General features: G+C 41.9%; 2 protein-coding genes and 1 long non-coding RNA gene across 3 annotated transcripts in view; all 3 read right to left on the bottom strand.

The window, feature by feature from the left end:
* LOC146716484 (protein NLRC3-like) overlaps nucleotides 1–17,668 on the bottom strand; it is a 368,054-nt gene that overhangs the window by 41,900 nt on the left and 308,486 nt on the right. The window lies entirely within an intron of this gene.
* Nucleotides 1,317–8,698, bottom strand: LOC146716498 (uncharacterized). The gene is made up of 4 exons (XM_085452515.1): nucleotides 8,369–8,698; nucleotides 2,944–3,075; nucleotides 2,758–2,859; nucleotides 1,317–1,994 (listed from the first exon to the last, which is right to left on the bottom strand). Exons 2-4 carry the CDS (start codon nucleotides 3,030–3,032, stop codon nucleotides 1,844–1,846), a joined length of 342 nt encoding a protein of 113 aa, XP_085308641.1. The 5' UTR covers nucleotides 3,033–3,075; nucleotides 8,369–8,698; the 3' UTR covers nucleotides 1,317–1,843.
* LOC146716497 (uncharacterized) lies at nucleotides 11,740–14,131 on the bottom strand. Its single transcript, XR_014919202.1, has 2 exons — nucleotides 13,969–14,131; nucleotides 11,740–13,824 (listed from the first exon to the last, which is right to left on the bottom strand). It is a non-coding gene; the product is annotated as an uncharacterized LOC146716497 (long non-coding RNA).

Genomic DNA, 17,668 nt, shown 5'->3' with positions numbered 1-17,668 from the left:
GCAAAATGGGTCAAAAGAAGGACTTGACAGGCTCAGAAAAGTCAAAAATAGTGAGATATCTTGCAGAGGGATGCAGCAGTCTCAAAATTGCAAAGCTTCTGAAGCGTGATCATCGAACAATCAAGCGTTTCATTCAAAATAGTCAACAGGGTCGCAAGAAGCGTGTGGAAAAACCAAGGCGCAAAATAACTGCCCATGAACTGAGAAAAGTCAAGCGTGCAGCTGCCAACATGCCACTTGCCACCAGTTTGGCCATATTTCAGAGCTGCAACATCACTGGAGTGCCCAAAAGCACAAGGTGTGCAATACTCAGAGACATGGCCAAGGTAAGAAAGGCTGAAAGACGACCACCACTGAACAAGACACACAAGCTGAAACGTCAAGACTGGGCCAAGAAATATCTCAAGACTGGTTTTTCTAAGGTTTTATGGACTGATGAAATGAGAGTGAGTCTTGATGGGCCAGATGGATGGGCCCGTGGCTGGATTGGTAAAGGGCAGAGAGCTCCAGTCCGACTCAGACGCCAGCAAGGTGGAGGTGGAGTACTGGTTTGGGCTGGTATCATCAAAGATGAGCTTGTGGGGCCTTTTCGGGTTGAGGATGGAGTCAAGCTCAACTCCCAGTCCTACTGCCAGTTTCTGGAAGACACCTTCTTCAAGCAGTGGTACAGGAAGAAGTCTGCATCCTTCAAGAAAAACATGATTTTCATGCAGGACAATGCTCCATTACACGCGTCCAAGTACTCCACAGCGTGGCTGGCAAGAAAGGGTATAAAAGAAGAAAAACTAATGACATGGCCTCCTTGTTCACCTGATCTGAACCCCATTGAGAACCTGTGGTCCATCATCAAATGTGAGATTTACAAGGAGGGAAAACAGTACACCTCTCTGAACAGTGTCTGGGAGGCTGTGGTTGCTGCTGCACGCAATGTTGATGGTGAACAGATCAAAACACCGACAGAATCCATGGATGGCAGGCTTTTGAGTGTCCTTGCAAAGAAAGGTGGCTATATTGGTCGCTGATTTGTTTTTGTTTTGTTTTTGAATGTCAGAAATGTATATTTGTGAATGTGGAGATGTTATATTGGTTTCACTGGTAAAAATAAATAATTGAAATGGGTATATATTTGTTTTTTGTTAAGTTGCCTAATAATTATGCACAGTAATAGTCACCTGCACACACAGATATCCCCCTAAAATAGCTCAAACTAAAAACAAACTAAAAACTACTTCCAAAAACATTCAGCTTTGATATTAATGAGTTTTTTGGGTTCATTGAGAACATGGTTGTTGTTCAATAATAAAATTATTCCTCAAAAATACAACTTGCCTAATAATTCTGCACTCCCTGTAATGTGTCCTCCAAGGTGTTTGGTGGGAGCACTGAGTGAAACATAAGAGCTCTGGTAAAATAACAAACAGGGCTGTGAGAGCAACTGAAGTGATAAAAATACTGTTTAAAGATAAAAAACACTTTGATGTTCTCTCGTCACCTAACAAAGTCCAAACCCTGTGAACTATTTTAGCTTTAATAACTGTGGATTCAGGTATCCTGAACCCATCTTTGGACATTTGTAATTAAATATTTTAAAACTCCATCAGAGACTCCTGATGTGGCTGTTTGGAGAAGGAAAAGAGGGACAAAGTGGAGCGTTGAGCTGAGGCTTCATTCACTGCAAACCTACAGTTATGTTTCCTTATTTCTGCTGTTTGCATGTTCACAGCTGAAATAAAGCTGCCTCTTTGACTTCATCCTGTTGTGTTTGGGTCCAATCCTGCCTGCCACACAGCGCTACAGGACAAAGTCTAATATTTTTATCTTTTTAATGAATCTTTGGTCATATTTATCCAGGAAAACACAAACATGTAAAGGAGTCATCACAGTTCTCTGACCTCGTTGGTCCAGGTTCAGCACTGAAGTGTGGAGGTTGACCTTTGGACCAGTCACTCCTCATCGACGGACAGCTGGATCCTGCAGACTGTGACCTCTGACCTCTGCAGACACAAACATGTTTTATTCAATGATCAATTCTCTGATAAAGTGATTGAAGCAGCTGTGATCACACAGACTGCAGATAATGCAGCTGTTTCCTGTCAGTAACAGTCCTCTTAGATTAGAGTTCAGCTTTTTACAGGAAAACAAATGTCCCTGAATGCAACAGTGAGACACAGTCTGCCTGTGTGGCTGTGATAGCTGCCGTTAGGAGCGCTCATGTGTTTGCAGTTAGACGAGGAGATGTTACCATCATGGACACGTTAACAAATCCTGCAGCATCACGTGGCACAAACACTTTGTGTTCCTGTCATCTGCAAGCAACAGGAAGTTCATTAATAAAGGCGGGATGGAGACGCGACTGTGATGGTTCTCCTTCATCCAGCTGTTACACACATCTGGGCTCACACGACGAGCCTTTGTCTAATACAGCAGCTGCTCTCTGAACACTTTTCTGAAGAGGAGCTGCACAAACCTTTGTTTGCTTTCTAGAGCAGCGTATCAAAGTCAAACTACCCACTGCTAGCAGCTGTTTCTATCATAGTTTAGGATCCAGATATGTGAGGTCTAGATTTACACCTCTGATTAAAATACATAGTTAAAAACAGCCAATTGTGTCCAAATGTGTCTTAAACCAGATAAACTGACAGTTACAGCTGAGCCTGTGTGTCCTTGGAGACACTGCTCTGCTACAGAGATGCATTTTAGAAACCAGGAAACATCAAAATCATTTAAATCAGAGAGTTCATGTTACTAACAGCTCACCTCTCTGCAGCGGACACAGGCTGGACTTTAAAATTAACGATGTGACCATTAGACGCGTCACTCTTACAGGACACAGAGCTGGGTGGAGGTCCAGGCTGGTTCCTGTGAATAATGATGGAGCAGTGATGTGAGTGCTGAGCTGTGACATGGAGAAGAGTCATGGACAGTTAGAGATGGTCATCTCACCTCTGAGCTTTGGTCTGGCTCTCATGTTCCCCACACAGAGTGCTTTTAGAGGGAGGGACTCCCTCCTCTCTGTCCTCACACTGATCCATGCTGCTCAATTCACATCAGCTCACACACACTTTCTACCTTCACCTGCAGAGGAAACACAAATCAGCCCAGCGACACACTGACTGACCCACTCAGCACCCACTGATTAATTCAGACACGTTTTAATCCCCAAAAGTTGATTCTGTTCATCTGGATGTTTTCAGTGGGAGAAACGTTTCATGACTCATCCAGGTGACTCCTTCAGTCTCAGCTGACTGCAGGTTTCCAACCTTATAAACAGGACATTTGCACAATGGCTGGGAGGTCATGACCATTGATCAACAACCACTGATCAATGGCCATGAGTCCCATTCACAGAGAGTTGGGGAATGTCTGCAATCACAGCATTACTAACCTAACCCTTACCTGGATGATTGAGCATCCAGACACTTTTTAATATTTTACTAATTTCTGAAGCTTTTTACTAACTTTGTTCAAATTGGTCTGCTGTCATTTTATTGTTGACAAAAAGAGATTTTGAGTTTGAGTGTTGACGTTTCCATGTGGGACTGTTGCTGCAACACCAGGATGTTACTACAGAATACACTTTATATTGTGAGCACTTGGATGTTAGTCCAGTGGTCCTAAACTGACACACCTGCACCTGGATTCATTCTGACCAGATTTTAACCCAACAGTGTTTCATACTTAATACATCAGACACAAACTCTGCAGCTGTCATTGTCATCAACTGCTACTATGTAAGGAGTTGTTTTGATCGAAACTATATGTGACGTAGCAGAAATATATATACACATGCAGCTTGTGATTTTTTTTTCAGAGCTGTGGGTGCATGATAGCGCCTAACAGTTCTCCGTTCCCGGGAATGTAAAATAAAGATCATTTTTTGAGTTTGACCACTTTGAGCCCAGTTTTTCTTCGCCGCCAAAAGAATGCAAAGAACTGAATTTAATAAGACGATCAACTGCGCCACAACATTCACGAAAGCGAAAGTAAAAGCGACGGAAGGAAACGCCCAGAGAGGTGTTTGAGGGACGGTCAGAGTCAGGAACCTCAGAAACGCATCAGGCTGGAGTTTAATTCTGTTTCCATCTTTAGAAACATCTGGAAATAGTTATAAAAACGCTGCGTAATAAAGAAAAATAGTGTAGATTAGTTTGAGTTGTGTTTAGCTGAGCTGTGTCTTTAATCTGAAGTTCATTTTGTGGAGGAGCAGCAAGACTTTCAGTGTTACTCTCAGAGAAAGCCTCCCAAATGTCTGTTGTCTTAATAGTGGAATTATCTGGAAAATGAACCAGTTCTTATGAGCTGCTTTTCAATATGAGCAGTCAAAGCATTTTATACAGCGTGCTTCATTCACACAAGCACTTCTTTTTCTAACAATGACACTATGATGGATGCATCGGAGAGCAAGTCGGGGTTCCACATCTTGCCCAAGGATACCGTGGCGTGCAGACTGGAGCAGCCAGGGATCAAACCTCCAACCTTCCAGTTAGTAATTCTACCTGCTGAGCTACAGTCTGTACTTCCTGAACATCACACCCTCCTTTTGTTTCTTTATTTCCAGTAGCAACCAGGACCATAATGAACCCTGACTCCAACAGACACTCAGGATCCACCTGCCCAGTAAGTCACCCGCTAACTGCAACTATCAGAGCCCTGACCTTCTGCAGAGACGAGTCACACTGAACACAGCAAGTGTCCCTGCTCTCAGATACAAAACCTGCCTTTAAAAGTTCAGAGTAATGAAATCAGCAGTTCTGATTCTAGAATCTGTAGTCTCACACACATGTGCAGAGCACTTTTGTTCTTTTGGTTCACATCAGGTGATATTCTGCTGCAAACAACTAATGAGAACATTTTATGAAAGCTTTGAGTGTCCATCAGGATCCTGTAGAAACAGCTTCCATGTCAAAGATCAATATTCTGAATTCTGTTTTGAAAGAAAAAGATTTCTAGAAAATTCTCTAAAGAATTCACCATCTGTTTTGTTTTCTAAAACAGATGGTGTTTTAGAAGCTACCTGGTTTCTCCACCGGTTTTTCTTTATTTTTTTTAAGGAGGTCTGGTTTCCCCACCAGTTTTTTAATTATTCTAAGGAGGTCTGGTTTCTTCGCCAGTTTTTAAGGAGGGTTAAGGATGGTTGCTCCACCGAAAGGAGGTTTTTCCTCTGCCGCTGAGGGCGTTGAGTGTTTGGTTTATCCACCAATATGTAAGGAGGATAGAGCTCTCATTGGTGGGTAAACGCACGTGTGAGCGAGTGCGGGCCAGACGTGGTCTGTGTGAGTGTGACTGATTGTTGTCTTGTAATGGGGAATAAACTGGGTAATTCTGCCTTGAAAGGGGATGGAATACATTGCAAAGTATTCACTGGGCAGCACGTAGTATGTAGATCATTGAAGGAAGAAAGTAATGAATTTGTGCACAAAGCAGATGGAACAGTGAGTGTGACTGTGTCTGACGTCACTGTGTGTGTGAGACACAGAGAGGTGTGAAAGACAAACATCCAAACTCAGCCTGCAGTTCTGTTCTGTGATTCTACATTTGACTATCCGTTGAGTTTGGTGTGCACTTCTGCTTTGTTCAGATGCATTTAGATACATCACCTCCACTCTGGGTGGCTGTAGCTCAGGTGGCAGAGCAGGTCAGCCACTAATCAGAAGGTCGGTGGTTCGATCCCAGGCTGCACCCTGGCTGCATGCCAAATATCCTTGGGCAAGATACTAACCCCGTGTTTGCCTACTGGTGGTGGTCAGAGGGCCCGGTGGCGCCTGTGTCCGGCAGCCTCGCCTCTGTCAGTGCGCCCCAGGGCAGCTGTGGCTACAATGTAGCTTGCTATCGCCAGTGTGTGAATGTGTGTGTGAATGGGTGGATGACTGAATGTAGTGTAAAGCGCTTTGGGGTCCTATGGACTAGAAAAGTGCTATACAAATGCAGGCCATTTACCTCCTAACTGCGGATGGGCACCGGTATCTGATGTCATTATGGCACCGGGTCTGACATAAACGGTAGTAACCAGACTGAAAAGCAGTGCACATTTTGGTGCTTTTTTTCCTGAGATGTCATACACTTTGGATTCTAGCCAATCATTTTACCTTTCCAAGGATAGTAGGCGGGCCCCGGTACGTATGTTCTTTTAGAGCAGAGCGACAGATTAAAAATGCCCAAGGCTAAGCGGTCAAAGTCTGGCTGTACTTCACAGCAAAAGATGCAAACTCAGCAGCCTGCAACAAGTGCTTTAAGCTGATACTGTGCAAAGGAGGTAACACCTCGAATCTGGTGAAACAGGGAGGCTGTAGCTCAGGAGGTAGAGCTGGTCACCTACTGGTCGGAAGGCTGATGGTTCGATCCCAGGCTCCTCGTGCCAAGTATCCTTGGGCAAGATACTAACCCCAACTTGCTCTCCACATTCGGAGTGTGAATGTACTTAGAAAGCACTGAGTACAGATAAAGTGCTGGTGTGATTGGGTGAATGTGGCATGTTGAGTACTCTGGGAGAGTAGAAAAGCGCTATATAAGAATCAGTCTGTTTACCATGAAACACCCGGCGACGCATAGTGTTTTTTTTTTTTAAAGCCGAGAAATGCACCGTATTTGATAGCTTCCTGCAAGACCTCACACCGAGCACAACTACTGCGGGTGTGGTGCCTGTTATCGGACACGGAGTTAGCAACATCCCCCAAGAACCTGAAGAGGAGAGTCCTGGCCCCTAGCCCTGCCAGAGGAGCAGAAATGATGAGGATGATGACGGCAGCAGCAGCCGTTCTTCTCTGCGTGTGTAGCTTAATGTTGTTTGTGTGTAATTTACGTTGAGTAGGCTAACCACGTTATTACATTAATGTAAGGTGAACAAGCAAACACCGTTGTAGTTACATGCGGCTGTCTTCTTGTTTGATAGAGTGATACCATATATGCCCTATAGCTGCACAAAAGGCTAACATTGTTATCGTTTTACAAAAAAAACAACAAAACATGAGCGGTTTCAGGACAAAGTTTGTGTTCTCCATTCTTTAAGCACCGGTTCCAACCAAAGGAGGTATCTTGTATCAACAGAAAAGGCTAACTTGGTTATCATTTTGCAGAAAAAAAGAGACTGCTAAAAATAAAAACATGAGAGGTTTTTGGACAAAGTTTGTGTTCTCCATTCTTTAATCACTGATTCGAGCACCGATTAAGCACAGGCACTGTTTCAAAAGTACCGGTTTGGCACCGGTATCGGATAAAACCTAAACGATACCCATCCCTACTCCTAACATGCCTCCTTCCTCCTCTTCCTTTTCTTTCAGCCATCAGTAGCATGACAGTCTTATTCATTATGATCCACGCATTTTATTTGGTAAAGCTTTAGTTCAGAAGGCCCTTACTAATGCAACACTCCCCATTTACCCAGGCTGGCACTTGGAGTACACTGGCTTGTGGCCCCTTGTGCCAGCATTAGTGCTTTCCTCCTTTCTGCTGCTCACAATTCACCGATCACACTTTGACTATTACCATTAAAGGCTGCAGAACCTGCGTCTGAAGCCTCTGGTTTAAAAGAGTTCAAATAAATAATCCAGCTATAGTTGTCAGTATTTCCACTGCTGCACAGGAAAAAACTTTATTATAAAATAAATAATAAGAAATAAACTTTATTTTTCAAACACAAGCTTTACACAACTTGTACGTTCACACAAGCACTTTTTCCATGTGTCTAAGTGTTTCCTGTCGAACATTCACCAGGACACCATGCAGACTGGCATTAAACCACCAACCTTCTGGTTAGCAGGTGACCTGCTCGACCACCTGAGTTCCAGCCACCTCATCAAAGTGACCAATCACATTAGAATCCTGTCCTGCTTTGGGCTCCGCCTCCAAACCATCCAAAGCGGGTTTATTTGCACCATGTATGCAGGTAAACTTAAACATCCATTCAGCTGCTTCAGAAGGAAAATGTCAGCTTGTGGTTTCAGTCACAGGAAACTCACAGGTTAGAGTCCAGCCAGAGGGCTGCTGTTGTTTATCTGTAAAGTCTTTACATTTACAGAAATAAATAATTATGTGGACACATCTGGATCATCAGCAAACATGAAACCAGGTGACCACCAGGACCAAGCTGACTGCTGACCCAGAGTTCATACTCTAACTGCTAGCTGCTCTGCTAGCTAAGTTAACTGATGTTAAAGGTCAGAGTAAAGAAATGACGTGATGCTGCTGGGAGTGACACCACAGACTAGCAGCATTTAGTTACTCAGCATATAATGCAGTTAATCTGAAATCTCTTTTTCTCTCTGAAACAAAGTGACAGCAGACTGAGTCAAAGACAGAAACCTTATTGAAACACCAAATATTCCCCGGCTTCACTTCCTGATCCAGGATTCAAAGAGGACGTTGCACTTACTCAGCTTCTTCCCATGAACGTCTTCCCTCTGCAGCTCTGCTGTCTGGACCAGGTCTGTGTAGAAACAGAGACAATCTTCTGCTTCATCAGTCCTCTGTGTCTGCAGGCTGAAGTCACATTAAACACTTCACACCAGCAAAGAGTCTGAAGCTCAAAGGTCAAAGGTCAGCTGCTGCACCTTGTGTGATATTGTTTGATCAATAATTAACCTGCAGCAGGTTTCTGCTCCAACTCCGACACACTGAACAACCCTGAGAACAAATCAGAGGATGTGGGTGTGTCTGCAAGCTTCAATAGTATTAAACACCTCACACCAGCAATGAGTCTGAAGCTCGCAGGTCAAAGGTCAGCTGCTGCACCTTGTGTGATATTGTTTGATCAATAATTAACCTGCAGCAGGTTTCTGCTCCAACTCCAACACACTGAACAACCCTGAGAACAAATTAGAGGATGTGGGTGTGTCTGCAAGCTTCAATAGTAAACACCTCACACCAGCAATGAGTCTGAAGCTCGCAGGTCAAAGGTCAAAGGTCAGCTGCCACACTGTATATAATATTTCAATATGTATACAACAGTTTAAACATTAAACACTGAACCATAAAAGAAGCTTAAGCTGCAGCTCACAGGTCAAAGCTCAGCTGCTGCAGCCAGTTATGACTTTACATAAATCATCATGTTTTCCCTCTCAGCACTTGGGCTGTTTTGACTCAGCTACACTATGGCAAATGGCCAATGGTTCCACAGCTGTTCTTGTTGTGTTAGGGCTGAAAAGCCCGACTTGTTCTCCTCTGCAGGTCATCAAATGCACCACAGAAGTTTGTATTTGCAGAAGCCTGTGTATGTTTGATGGCTTTATTATTCTCTGTTCAAAGACAATAAATGTGGAAAATGTCTCATGTAGTATCAGCGTCATTTAAAAATGACTGCAAACATTTAGAGAACATGTGCTGCTGTTTGTCCTTGTAACAGGGCGGCCCTTAGCGGCTGGAAACACAGTGAGACAGACCAAGGCAAGTGTAGTGGAACAAAGTATTTATTTGCTATATGGCTCTCCTTACAACAATTAACTTGTCGAGCGTCTTCACAGCACAAAAAATCCACCTCTAATGACAACTGGCAGCCTTAAATATGTTCAGCTGTCACAGACTTAACCATTATTCCACTCTCAGGTAAATTCTTAAATCCCAACCTTCCACCACAGTATACAATATATTAATTAGAATAAATAAATACATAAATACATTTCCACATTTACATATTAATAAATATTTCACACTTAATGTTACACCAAACCCAATATTATAAAAACCCAGAAACCCAAGCACAAAAAGATTCACCACACTCTCTTTACCAATGGTCTCTCCCGGAACCTTTAAATGGTGTCTGGACCCCAGGGGAAACATTTGCCCAAACACCTTGAAGAGGACACAGGCAAGAAAGGTGAGTAATCATTAACTTACAAACACTTATTTGCACCACTTTTATCCCTAGATTTCACACACACGTTTGCATTAGTTTTCCTTACTGGTAAACCTTAATCACAATCTCAATCACCATTCTTCTCTCCTGACAGACAACCACCACATTCCTTGATGAGGAGCAGCTGTGCAGGATCTGAAATAAGGCTACCAACTGATTTTAAAATTCCCAATAAATAGTCAAATATTTAAACTTCTTGTGTGCAAATCCATGCTTAAAGTGCAATGCTCATAAATTGCTTGATAAGGTGCTTTTAATAAAGTGAAAGGTGTGCTCTAAAGTGCTATACATATAATATAAATAAATACAGTCAAGTCTGTCCCGTATTCAGTAAGTGAAAATGAAATGAACAATAAAAGGTGAATCAAATGGACCATTACGGCAAGGCTGGGATGGTCAATTTGGTAAAGTAAATCCGTTGGGCATCTTTCTTTGCCTTTAGACAATAGTTCTGATGGCAAAAGAGCCAAACGGGACAGGCACAAAAAAAAAAAAAAAAATACAGTAAGGGAGTCCTCTTCCTTACATTTCCTCCTCCCTCTCTTGAGCGCGAAGTGCTTCAGTCCTCTGTCATCCTAGATAAACAATCAGCAACCACATTTGACTTCCCTGGCCTATACTGGACCGTAAAGTCATAAAGCTGCAAAGACAAGTACCATCCTGCAATGCGGGCATTTGCATCCCTCATGCGGTTCAACCACTGGAGGGGACGATGATCAGTCTCCAGAGTGAAGTGACGTCCCAGAAGATAATACCTCAAGGTCTCAATAGCCCATTTCATGGCCAAGCACTCTTTCTCCACCGTCGAATACCTCGTCTTCCTGTCGAGTAGTTTCCGACTCAGAAACACCACAGGCCTTCTTTCACCATCCACCTCTTGCTGAAGGACAGCACCAAGGCCAACTCCTGAAGCATCAGTTTGCAAGATGAATGGCTTGTTGAAGTCTGGACTGTGTAGAACTGGATGTGTGCAAACTGCTTCCTTGAGGTCTCTGAATGCTTGCTCACAGTCTTCTGTCCAACGCACTTTGTTGGGGGCTGAGCCTTTTGTGAGGTCATTCAGTACAGTGGATCGCTCTGCAAAAGAAGGTATGAATTTCCGGTACCAGCCTACTAGACCCAGAAAACCTCTCACCTTCCTTTTTGTTGTCGGAACTGGGAAGGACTGAATTGCTTCAATCTTTCCAACCTGCGGCTTTATCTTCCCAGAGCCAACTACAAAGCCCAAGTACTCCACTTCTCTCTTGGCTATGGAGCACTTCTTGGGATTGATAGTCAGTCCAGCCATTCTGATGGAGTGTAGCACCTTCTGTAGGTGAATGACATGCTCTTCCCAGGACTGGCTGTTCACCACCACGTCATCCAGATATGCTGCAGAGAATGCTGACACATCTCTCAGTACATGGTCCATTAATCGTTGGAATGTCGCTGGTGCACCTTGAAGCCCAAATGGCATGACTTTAAATTGGTACATACCAAAAGGAGTTTTGAAGGCTGTCAGCTCTCTCGCTTCTGGTGCCAAAGCCACTTGCCAGTATCCTTTACACATTGCTCAAACTCTTATAGCCTCTGGTGCCTCCACCTTATCATAAAAGCCTAAACATTCACATCCTTTCTCTCACACGGCGCCTAAGCTACGACCTTGGCTCCCCGTTTATCTGCTCCTGCTGAGATGGGGCAGAAAACTCCAGTATGTTCTGTTCTCTTCTAATCAGACCAATAAGGTGATGACTTTCTGCAAACAGTATTTCTTATAACTCAGCAGTATAATGCATCATAAAACAATATCATTCATCCACAATAAATCAGCAGTCTAATGTAATGCAAATCAGTTTAACAAATGCAATAGTTATCATCATCTTCTAATTCAGGAGAATGATGCAAACTAAAACTACATAATAATTCACAATCTTTAATTAGGGGTATAACATGGCATAAAATAATATTATAATCTAACAATTCCCCCTGATGAGCTCGTTAGAATAATGAGCTCACCAACACCCTATAATCCAGTGTCGCCGGGTTCATCTCTTCTCACTCCTGAGGCCCTTTGTCCCCCTGAGGGGCGAACCATATGTGAGATGACCTCTGTGTTTGCGCAGTTCAGATGCAAGAAAAACTATTATTCCAACAATAGCAGGTACAGATGACACTCCCCAGTTCTCCCACAGCTTTATTTTGGTGCTACCTTATACCCTTCCGACGTACTCAGACTAGAACCTCTGTCCAAGGAGCTTTTAGCCTTTATTTTATTGCTGCAGCTACCAGTGTCTTCCAGTTGGGTGATCCTCTGCTCTTCATTCTTCAACCTCAGGGGTTAGACAACCCTTCAGTCGTGGCACAGATCAGGGGATTATTCTGCCCCGATTTCAAACAACGATCTGTGTATCCTCCAGAAAAAGATCAGGAACGCGTCCCCCTTTTTGCCCAAGAGCCTCTCGAACTTCGTTGGTCTGGTGTTCCTGGATTTCCGCCAACCCCTTCATGGTTATTGCTGTGTTTATGGGATCCATCCTTTTGTGGTGACTAGCTGGAGCCCAAACGCCATGACACTTGGACCCAGTTGATGTCTCGGCAGTCACTGTGTCTGTCTCTGCTGCGGAGGATCCTCGCATATCTGTGACCTCGTCTGGTGTCTGTCCCTTTCTCTGTAAGAGACAGAAAACCAAAACACCTCTCTTCCTAACCCTAATAATCTAATGTTGTTATCTACTGACCTTCTAGTGATTCAGAATTGGTCTAAAACATTCAGAATGTCCCAGGGACTTATTCTAATCATATCCTATGTGTGTGTAAGCGTGTTTGCATTTAGCCCTCTGCACTCAAGGCATTTCCTACACTTTATCAGTCCGGACCATCACGCCGAACGAAGCTTATGACCTTCAAAAGGCCGAGTGCCAACTCATCATAAGCACATTTGCAAGGTGTGTCTGAAACTTATTGAAACCACTCTTTTTAACAAAAGATAAACAAATTAACAAATCTTCTAAACGCTATTCAGTTCATTTCAATGATTGATGCTTACACATGGAAATAATGATTTATGCTTCTCACTGATTCTCTACAAAAGACCGGAAACTTCTCGCGCCGCTATTAGCTTAAGCTTTACCATTCCTAAGTTATTAAAGACACAAATGAAGTTATAAAAATGTTCAAATAATCCTTGTTTGATGTTAAAACTCAACTTCCCCCCCCCCCTTTTTTTGACACATTCCAATGTGTCAAATCAACGGAGCTAGAACATTCAAAGAAAAGGTTAGGCAGCTACAAGGTTTCCCAGATTGTTAAGTTGATCTGCGTATGATGCTCTGACTCAAGTATATAATCTTAAATGAATGTCATTTAATTAACTGCCACTATTTAAAACTTAGCTTAAAGACATAATTGAATAAAAATCACAAAGAATAACATGATATCAATGTTATGTAAGCGCGTGCGGCCCTCTATGCTCGAAGTCACTCCACACCATAGATCAGCCAAACATCGCGTTGACTGTAGCTTTTAACCCTTATTAACTTGAGCACAACTCTATAATGAGCAACAAACTGCAATATGTCTGAAAATGATCATGGTTACACCTGCAATAGAAGATCGTATGATTATCCTGACACCTGTAAATAGAAAATTAACCTGCGGTTATAACAATCACTGGAACACAAATGTTAGTACAATGTCAAAAACTTCAATAAATGTTTAATGCAATGCTAGTTATATGATTCTGATGCAATAATAAAGCTGATGCCAAAATAAGAGTAAAACACCCCCTTTTATCCCGTTTCACTTGACACATAAACGTTTATAAATGCCTCTTTTAAATCTTATTTCCCCCTGATCTCCCCTTACTGACCACAGCAGGGGAAACTCCGCTATGAGTCAACCATGAATGCAGCTCACCTGATTCATCACTGAGCTCCACCGTCACTGGCGTCTGACAGGGTGGCGCTGCATACTCTTCCTTTAATGTCACTATTTTCAACCTGTTGATTAGAGTGCTTAAACCTGAAGTCGACTACGTCCACAACAAGTCAATACAGCTGTAAATGTGGCCAATTATCAATCTATTACCAATCAATAACAACAGATAAATTTTATTTTATGCATGCTTTCAGTCAACCACTCACCCAGAGGATCTCCAATCCCAGAAAATTCCTTCTCCTCAGTCAATGAGTCTGTCCTCCTTCCATGGCCTGGTAACTGGTCCATCCAGAGCCATATGATCTCAAAATATACATACAACAAGCCAAACCACACCTTGGTCACACCAACCCTCCTCCGCCCTGAAGATGTTCAACGCCATCTTAGTCTGGACTGTCAAAGGTGACTTTAACGCTGGCTGTTCCGACAATCCATTTTATAACATTTCCTGGTCAGATTCGCCAATCTCTGCACCAGGGTTTTAAACGTTTTGCCATCTTCATTAGTTTTTATTTTTATTTAGCTTCGACTCCAGTTTTTCAGTTTTTACCAGTTGTAATCAGTTTTTACCAATCAGTCGCTAGTTTAGTCTAGTTTTTATTTTCTGAACATCCTTAATTTCAGTTTAGTTTTGATTAGTTTCAGTTATAGTTTTAGTTGTGTTTTGCAAAAATTAAGTGTAACCAAATCCCAGTTCCATCATATCAATCATGCTCTTCCGCTTATCCTTGGGTATTGAGACTATTAACTCTTGCAGCACCGGGTGTTCCTAATTTTGGTTCAAGTGAATTGATAAACTTTTTGAAGGCGATTGACTCACACAATTATTTAGATGTCCCAGTCCTGTTGTCTCGGGACGCATCACGCTGCCTTATCTGGGGTTAGCTGTTTTCTGGGGATGCTGGTTAAGTGGGGGAGCTCTTCAAGGAGGGGGGGGGGGGGTGCTCCCCCTGATGAGCTCTTCAAGGTAAGCTAGGTTAACCTTCTTGTGTGAGCTTTTCAAGTGCACTTCAAGGTTTGTGGGATTTTTAGTTTTATAAATGTCCCTCATAACCCCCTGATGACCCAGTAATTCATTTTTGCACACTGTAGTACACATTTAGTTTTTTTCTTGTAGCTCTCATACTCTACTTGCCACTCCTCTAAGTCCTGATGTTTCTTAGAGAGGACAACAGTACCTTTAAAATTATATCACATGTGTGGGGGTGTGGCCTTGCCAATTGTTTTCCCACCTTTTCAAAATGGCTGGCATGCCCACCAGCACATTTTAAGGAAAAAAGAAAGGTAAGCTTGATATTTACATTTAAAATGTTTTGTTAAACTCAGATTTTTATTAATTTTCAAAAAATAAACATCTAGTAAATAATTTGAGGGGTCTTTAAGAATTAGGCTTATTGAGTTTCACAGAGAACATGACTAATTTATTAATGTGTACTCTAGTGCACGTCGGGACTTTGTACTTATATTTATTTCACTTTTTCCTAGTAGACAACTCTTTGACAAAGGCAGAGAGAATTCTTAACAGAATAATTGAGCGAGATTCAAACAGAGATTTTTCAGAAGATGAGAGTCATGTGAGCCAGATAGGAGAGGGTGAGAACCCAGGAGGAGCCACACAAAGATTATCGAGATGCAGTGGCAGATGTGATAGAGAAAAACACAGGGCCACCTGAAATCTGTCGTCCTATCTGGTCCAAAACCAACATGTAGGAGAATCTGGAATTTTTGCTTTGAGTTAAAAATAAAATATGGGTAAAATGCAGGAATGATTTCCAGTATAGTAAAAAATAAGAGTCGCATTTATAGCTGAATCCATGACACCTGATTGTTTCTACACGATCACGTCTTTGCTGAAAGTTATCAATGATCTCAATGTGCAAAAAGAACTCCCAGTATCTGGAGTTCAAGCTCCTCTTGGCTGAGAAACCAGGGACAAACATGTGAACAAGACCTGAATAATACCAGTAATGAAGAGTTCTCTCCAAAAATCAAGAAAAGGAGGCCCCAATCAGATGAGAGTGTAGCAAAATATGGTTCCCTCCACTTGCCTGAGATGGTTAACAGTCCAAGGCATTTCAGTTGTAGAATGGTTGGGTGCAACAGTAAAACATATGTGAGATGTGGGAAGTGCCAAATGTTGCTTTGTGTCTCCAAATAAAAAAATCACAGTACTTCCTCAGATATCATAAATGAATTGATTTTTGTGAAATAGAAAGCCCAGTGCAATCACTTGTTCCTGAACCAATGGCTTACAGCTAGTGAAGTGTCAGTGACTTCTAAGTTGGTCCCTGATCTACATTTTTATTATTATATTGTTATATAAATAAGTTTTAATATCCCGCTTACAACAAATTCAGTGGAGCTTTTAATTTTCTTAAATAGCTCTTGAATTTTGTTAGTTTCACATTCGTGATCAATGAACTCCCCTTGTGCACTGTAGTGCACATGTTGTAAAATTTAAATAAAATTAGTTAAAAACAATTTTGTTTTTGTAATGTGTTTTTTTTACCGTCCCAACACTTGATTTATCTGAAAAAGAAAAAAAGAAAAAGAAAAAAGGAAAATGCTTTTCCTTTTTTTCTTTTTTCTTCCTCCCTGGGTCTCAGGAGGACATTGTGTCTATCTTACTTTTAAATTGCTGACTATTTCAAGAAAGCACCCAAAAGACGGGGACCAGTGTTTATCATTACATATCTCCATTTTGAGTGTGGCAAGTCTATCATTCCCCTGTTATTCATAGACCTCAGTGGAGGTTTTTGTTTTTTTGTTTTTTTTACCTCTATAAAAGTTAATTGACTCTTTACAGTGACCTGCTATGGTTAATAATAACCTGCTCCGTCATGAGTGGAATCAAACCTTTTCTTCACTTTAGCATTTAACATTCCCAACCATATAATATGATACATTAATCGAACTACAGCTACTAAAAACACAATTTTCTTAATGCAAACATCAGTAACTCAAAATTAGCAACCAAAGGGTTCAGTCTGCAGTTCACACTCATGTGAAGCTACAGCCTCCCCCCTTAGTCTCTATCATCCTTCTGTTCTTGCAAAAACAAAACAAAGCAAGACAAAACATCCACCCTTCTTTTACAGGCTGGGTGAATTGTTGTGGACATTCACTAATCCTAAAGTCGGTACCGTTTTTGTCTCAATATCAAGTCAGTTAAACTTTTAGTCGTCAGTCCGTCACAGTCCAGTCACATGCATACATCCACACACATTCATACCAGATATTGCTGATAATGGAGTCTCACGCGCAACCTATTCGAGCCTCCATCACCAGCAAGATGACGTCATCATTTTGAAGGAAACAGTTCCTTGTTTTTGGACTGGATTGACTCGCTGCAATCCTTTTAGGCTCGGGACTTCTCATTCGATCAGTGTCCCATATAAGTGAATTTCTCCCAAGCTCATTATAATCATGGAGAAAAATACTTTGCGACTGTTTTCAGTAAGAATATTTTATAGCGCTTTAAAGTTCAATCTCTCAGGCCTGGATTAAAGAGCTGATTTGTTAAATCAGGAACTCACAAAATACCAAAATATCACCACCGGTGGATCATACAGTGGGGCAAAAAAGTATTTAGTCAGCCACCGATTGTGCAAGTTCCCCCACTTAAAATGATGACAGAGGTCAGTAATTTGCACCAGAGGTACACTTCAACTGTGAGAGACAGAATGTGAAAAAAAAATCCATGAATTCACATGGTAGGATTTGTAAAGAATTTATTCGTAAATCAGGGTGGAAAATAAGTATTTGGTCAATAACAAAAATACAACTCAATACTCACCAAATACCAAACAGGTAAGGTGTAATTGAGCCATAGTGCTTGGTCTCTTTGTCTGATGTAAATCAATTGCAGTTAGAGGCTACATTAATTTTCTTTCTGTAAGCACTTAT

Source organism: Copadichromis virginalis, linkage group LG3 (genome assembly GCF_057382275.1).
Source record: "Copadichromis virginalis isolate Kocher_CV1m ecotype Utaka linkage group LG3, C_Virginalis_male_GT1.1, whole genome shotgun sequence".
NCBI lineage: Eukaryota > Metazoa > Chordata > Actinopteri > Cichliformes > Cichlidae > Copadichromis > Copadichromis virginalis.
The sequence above is the reverse complement of the archived record's forward strand: the minus strand, read 5'-3'. Positions and strand labels throughout refer to the sequence as shown.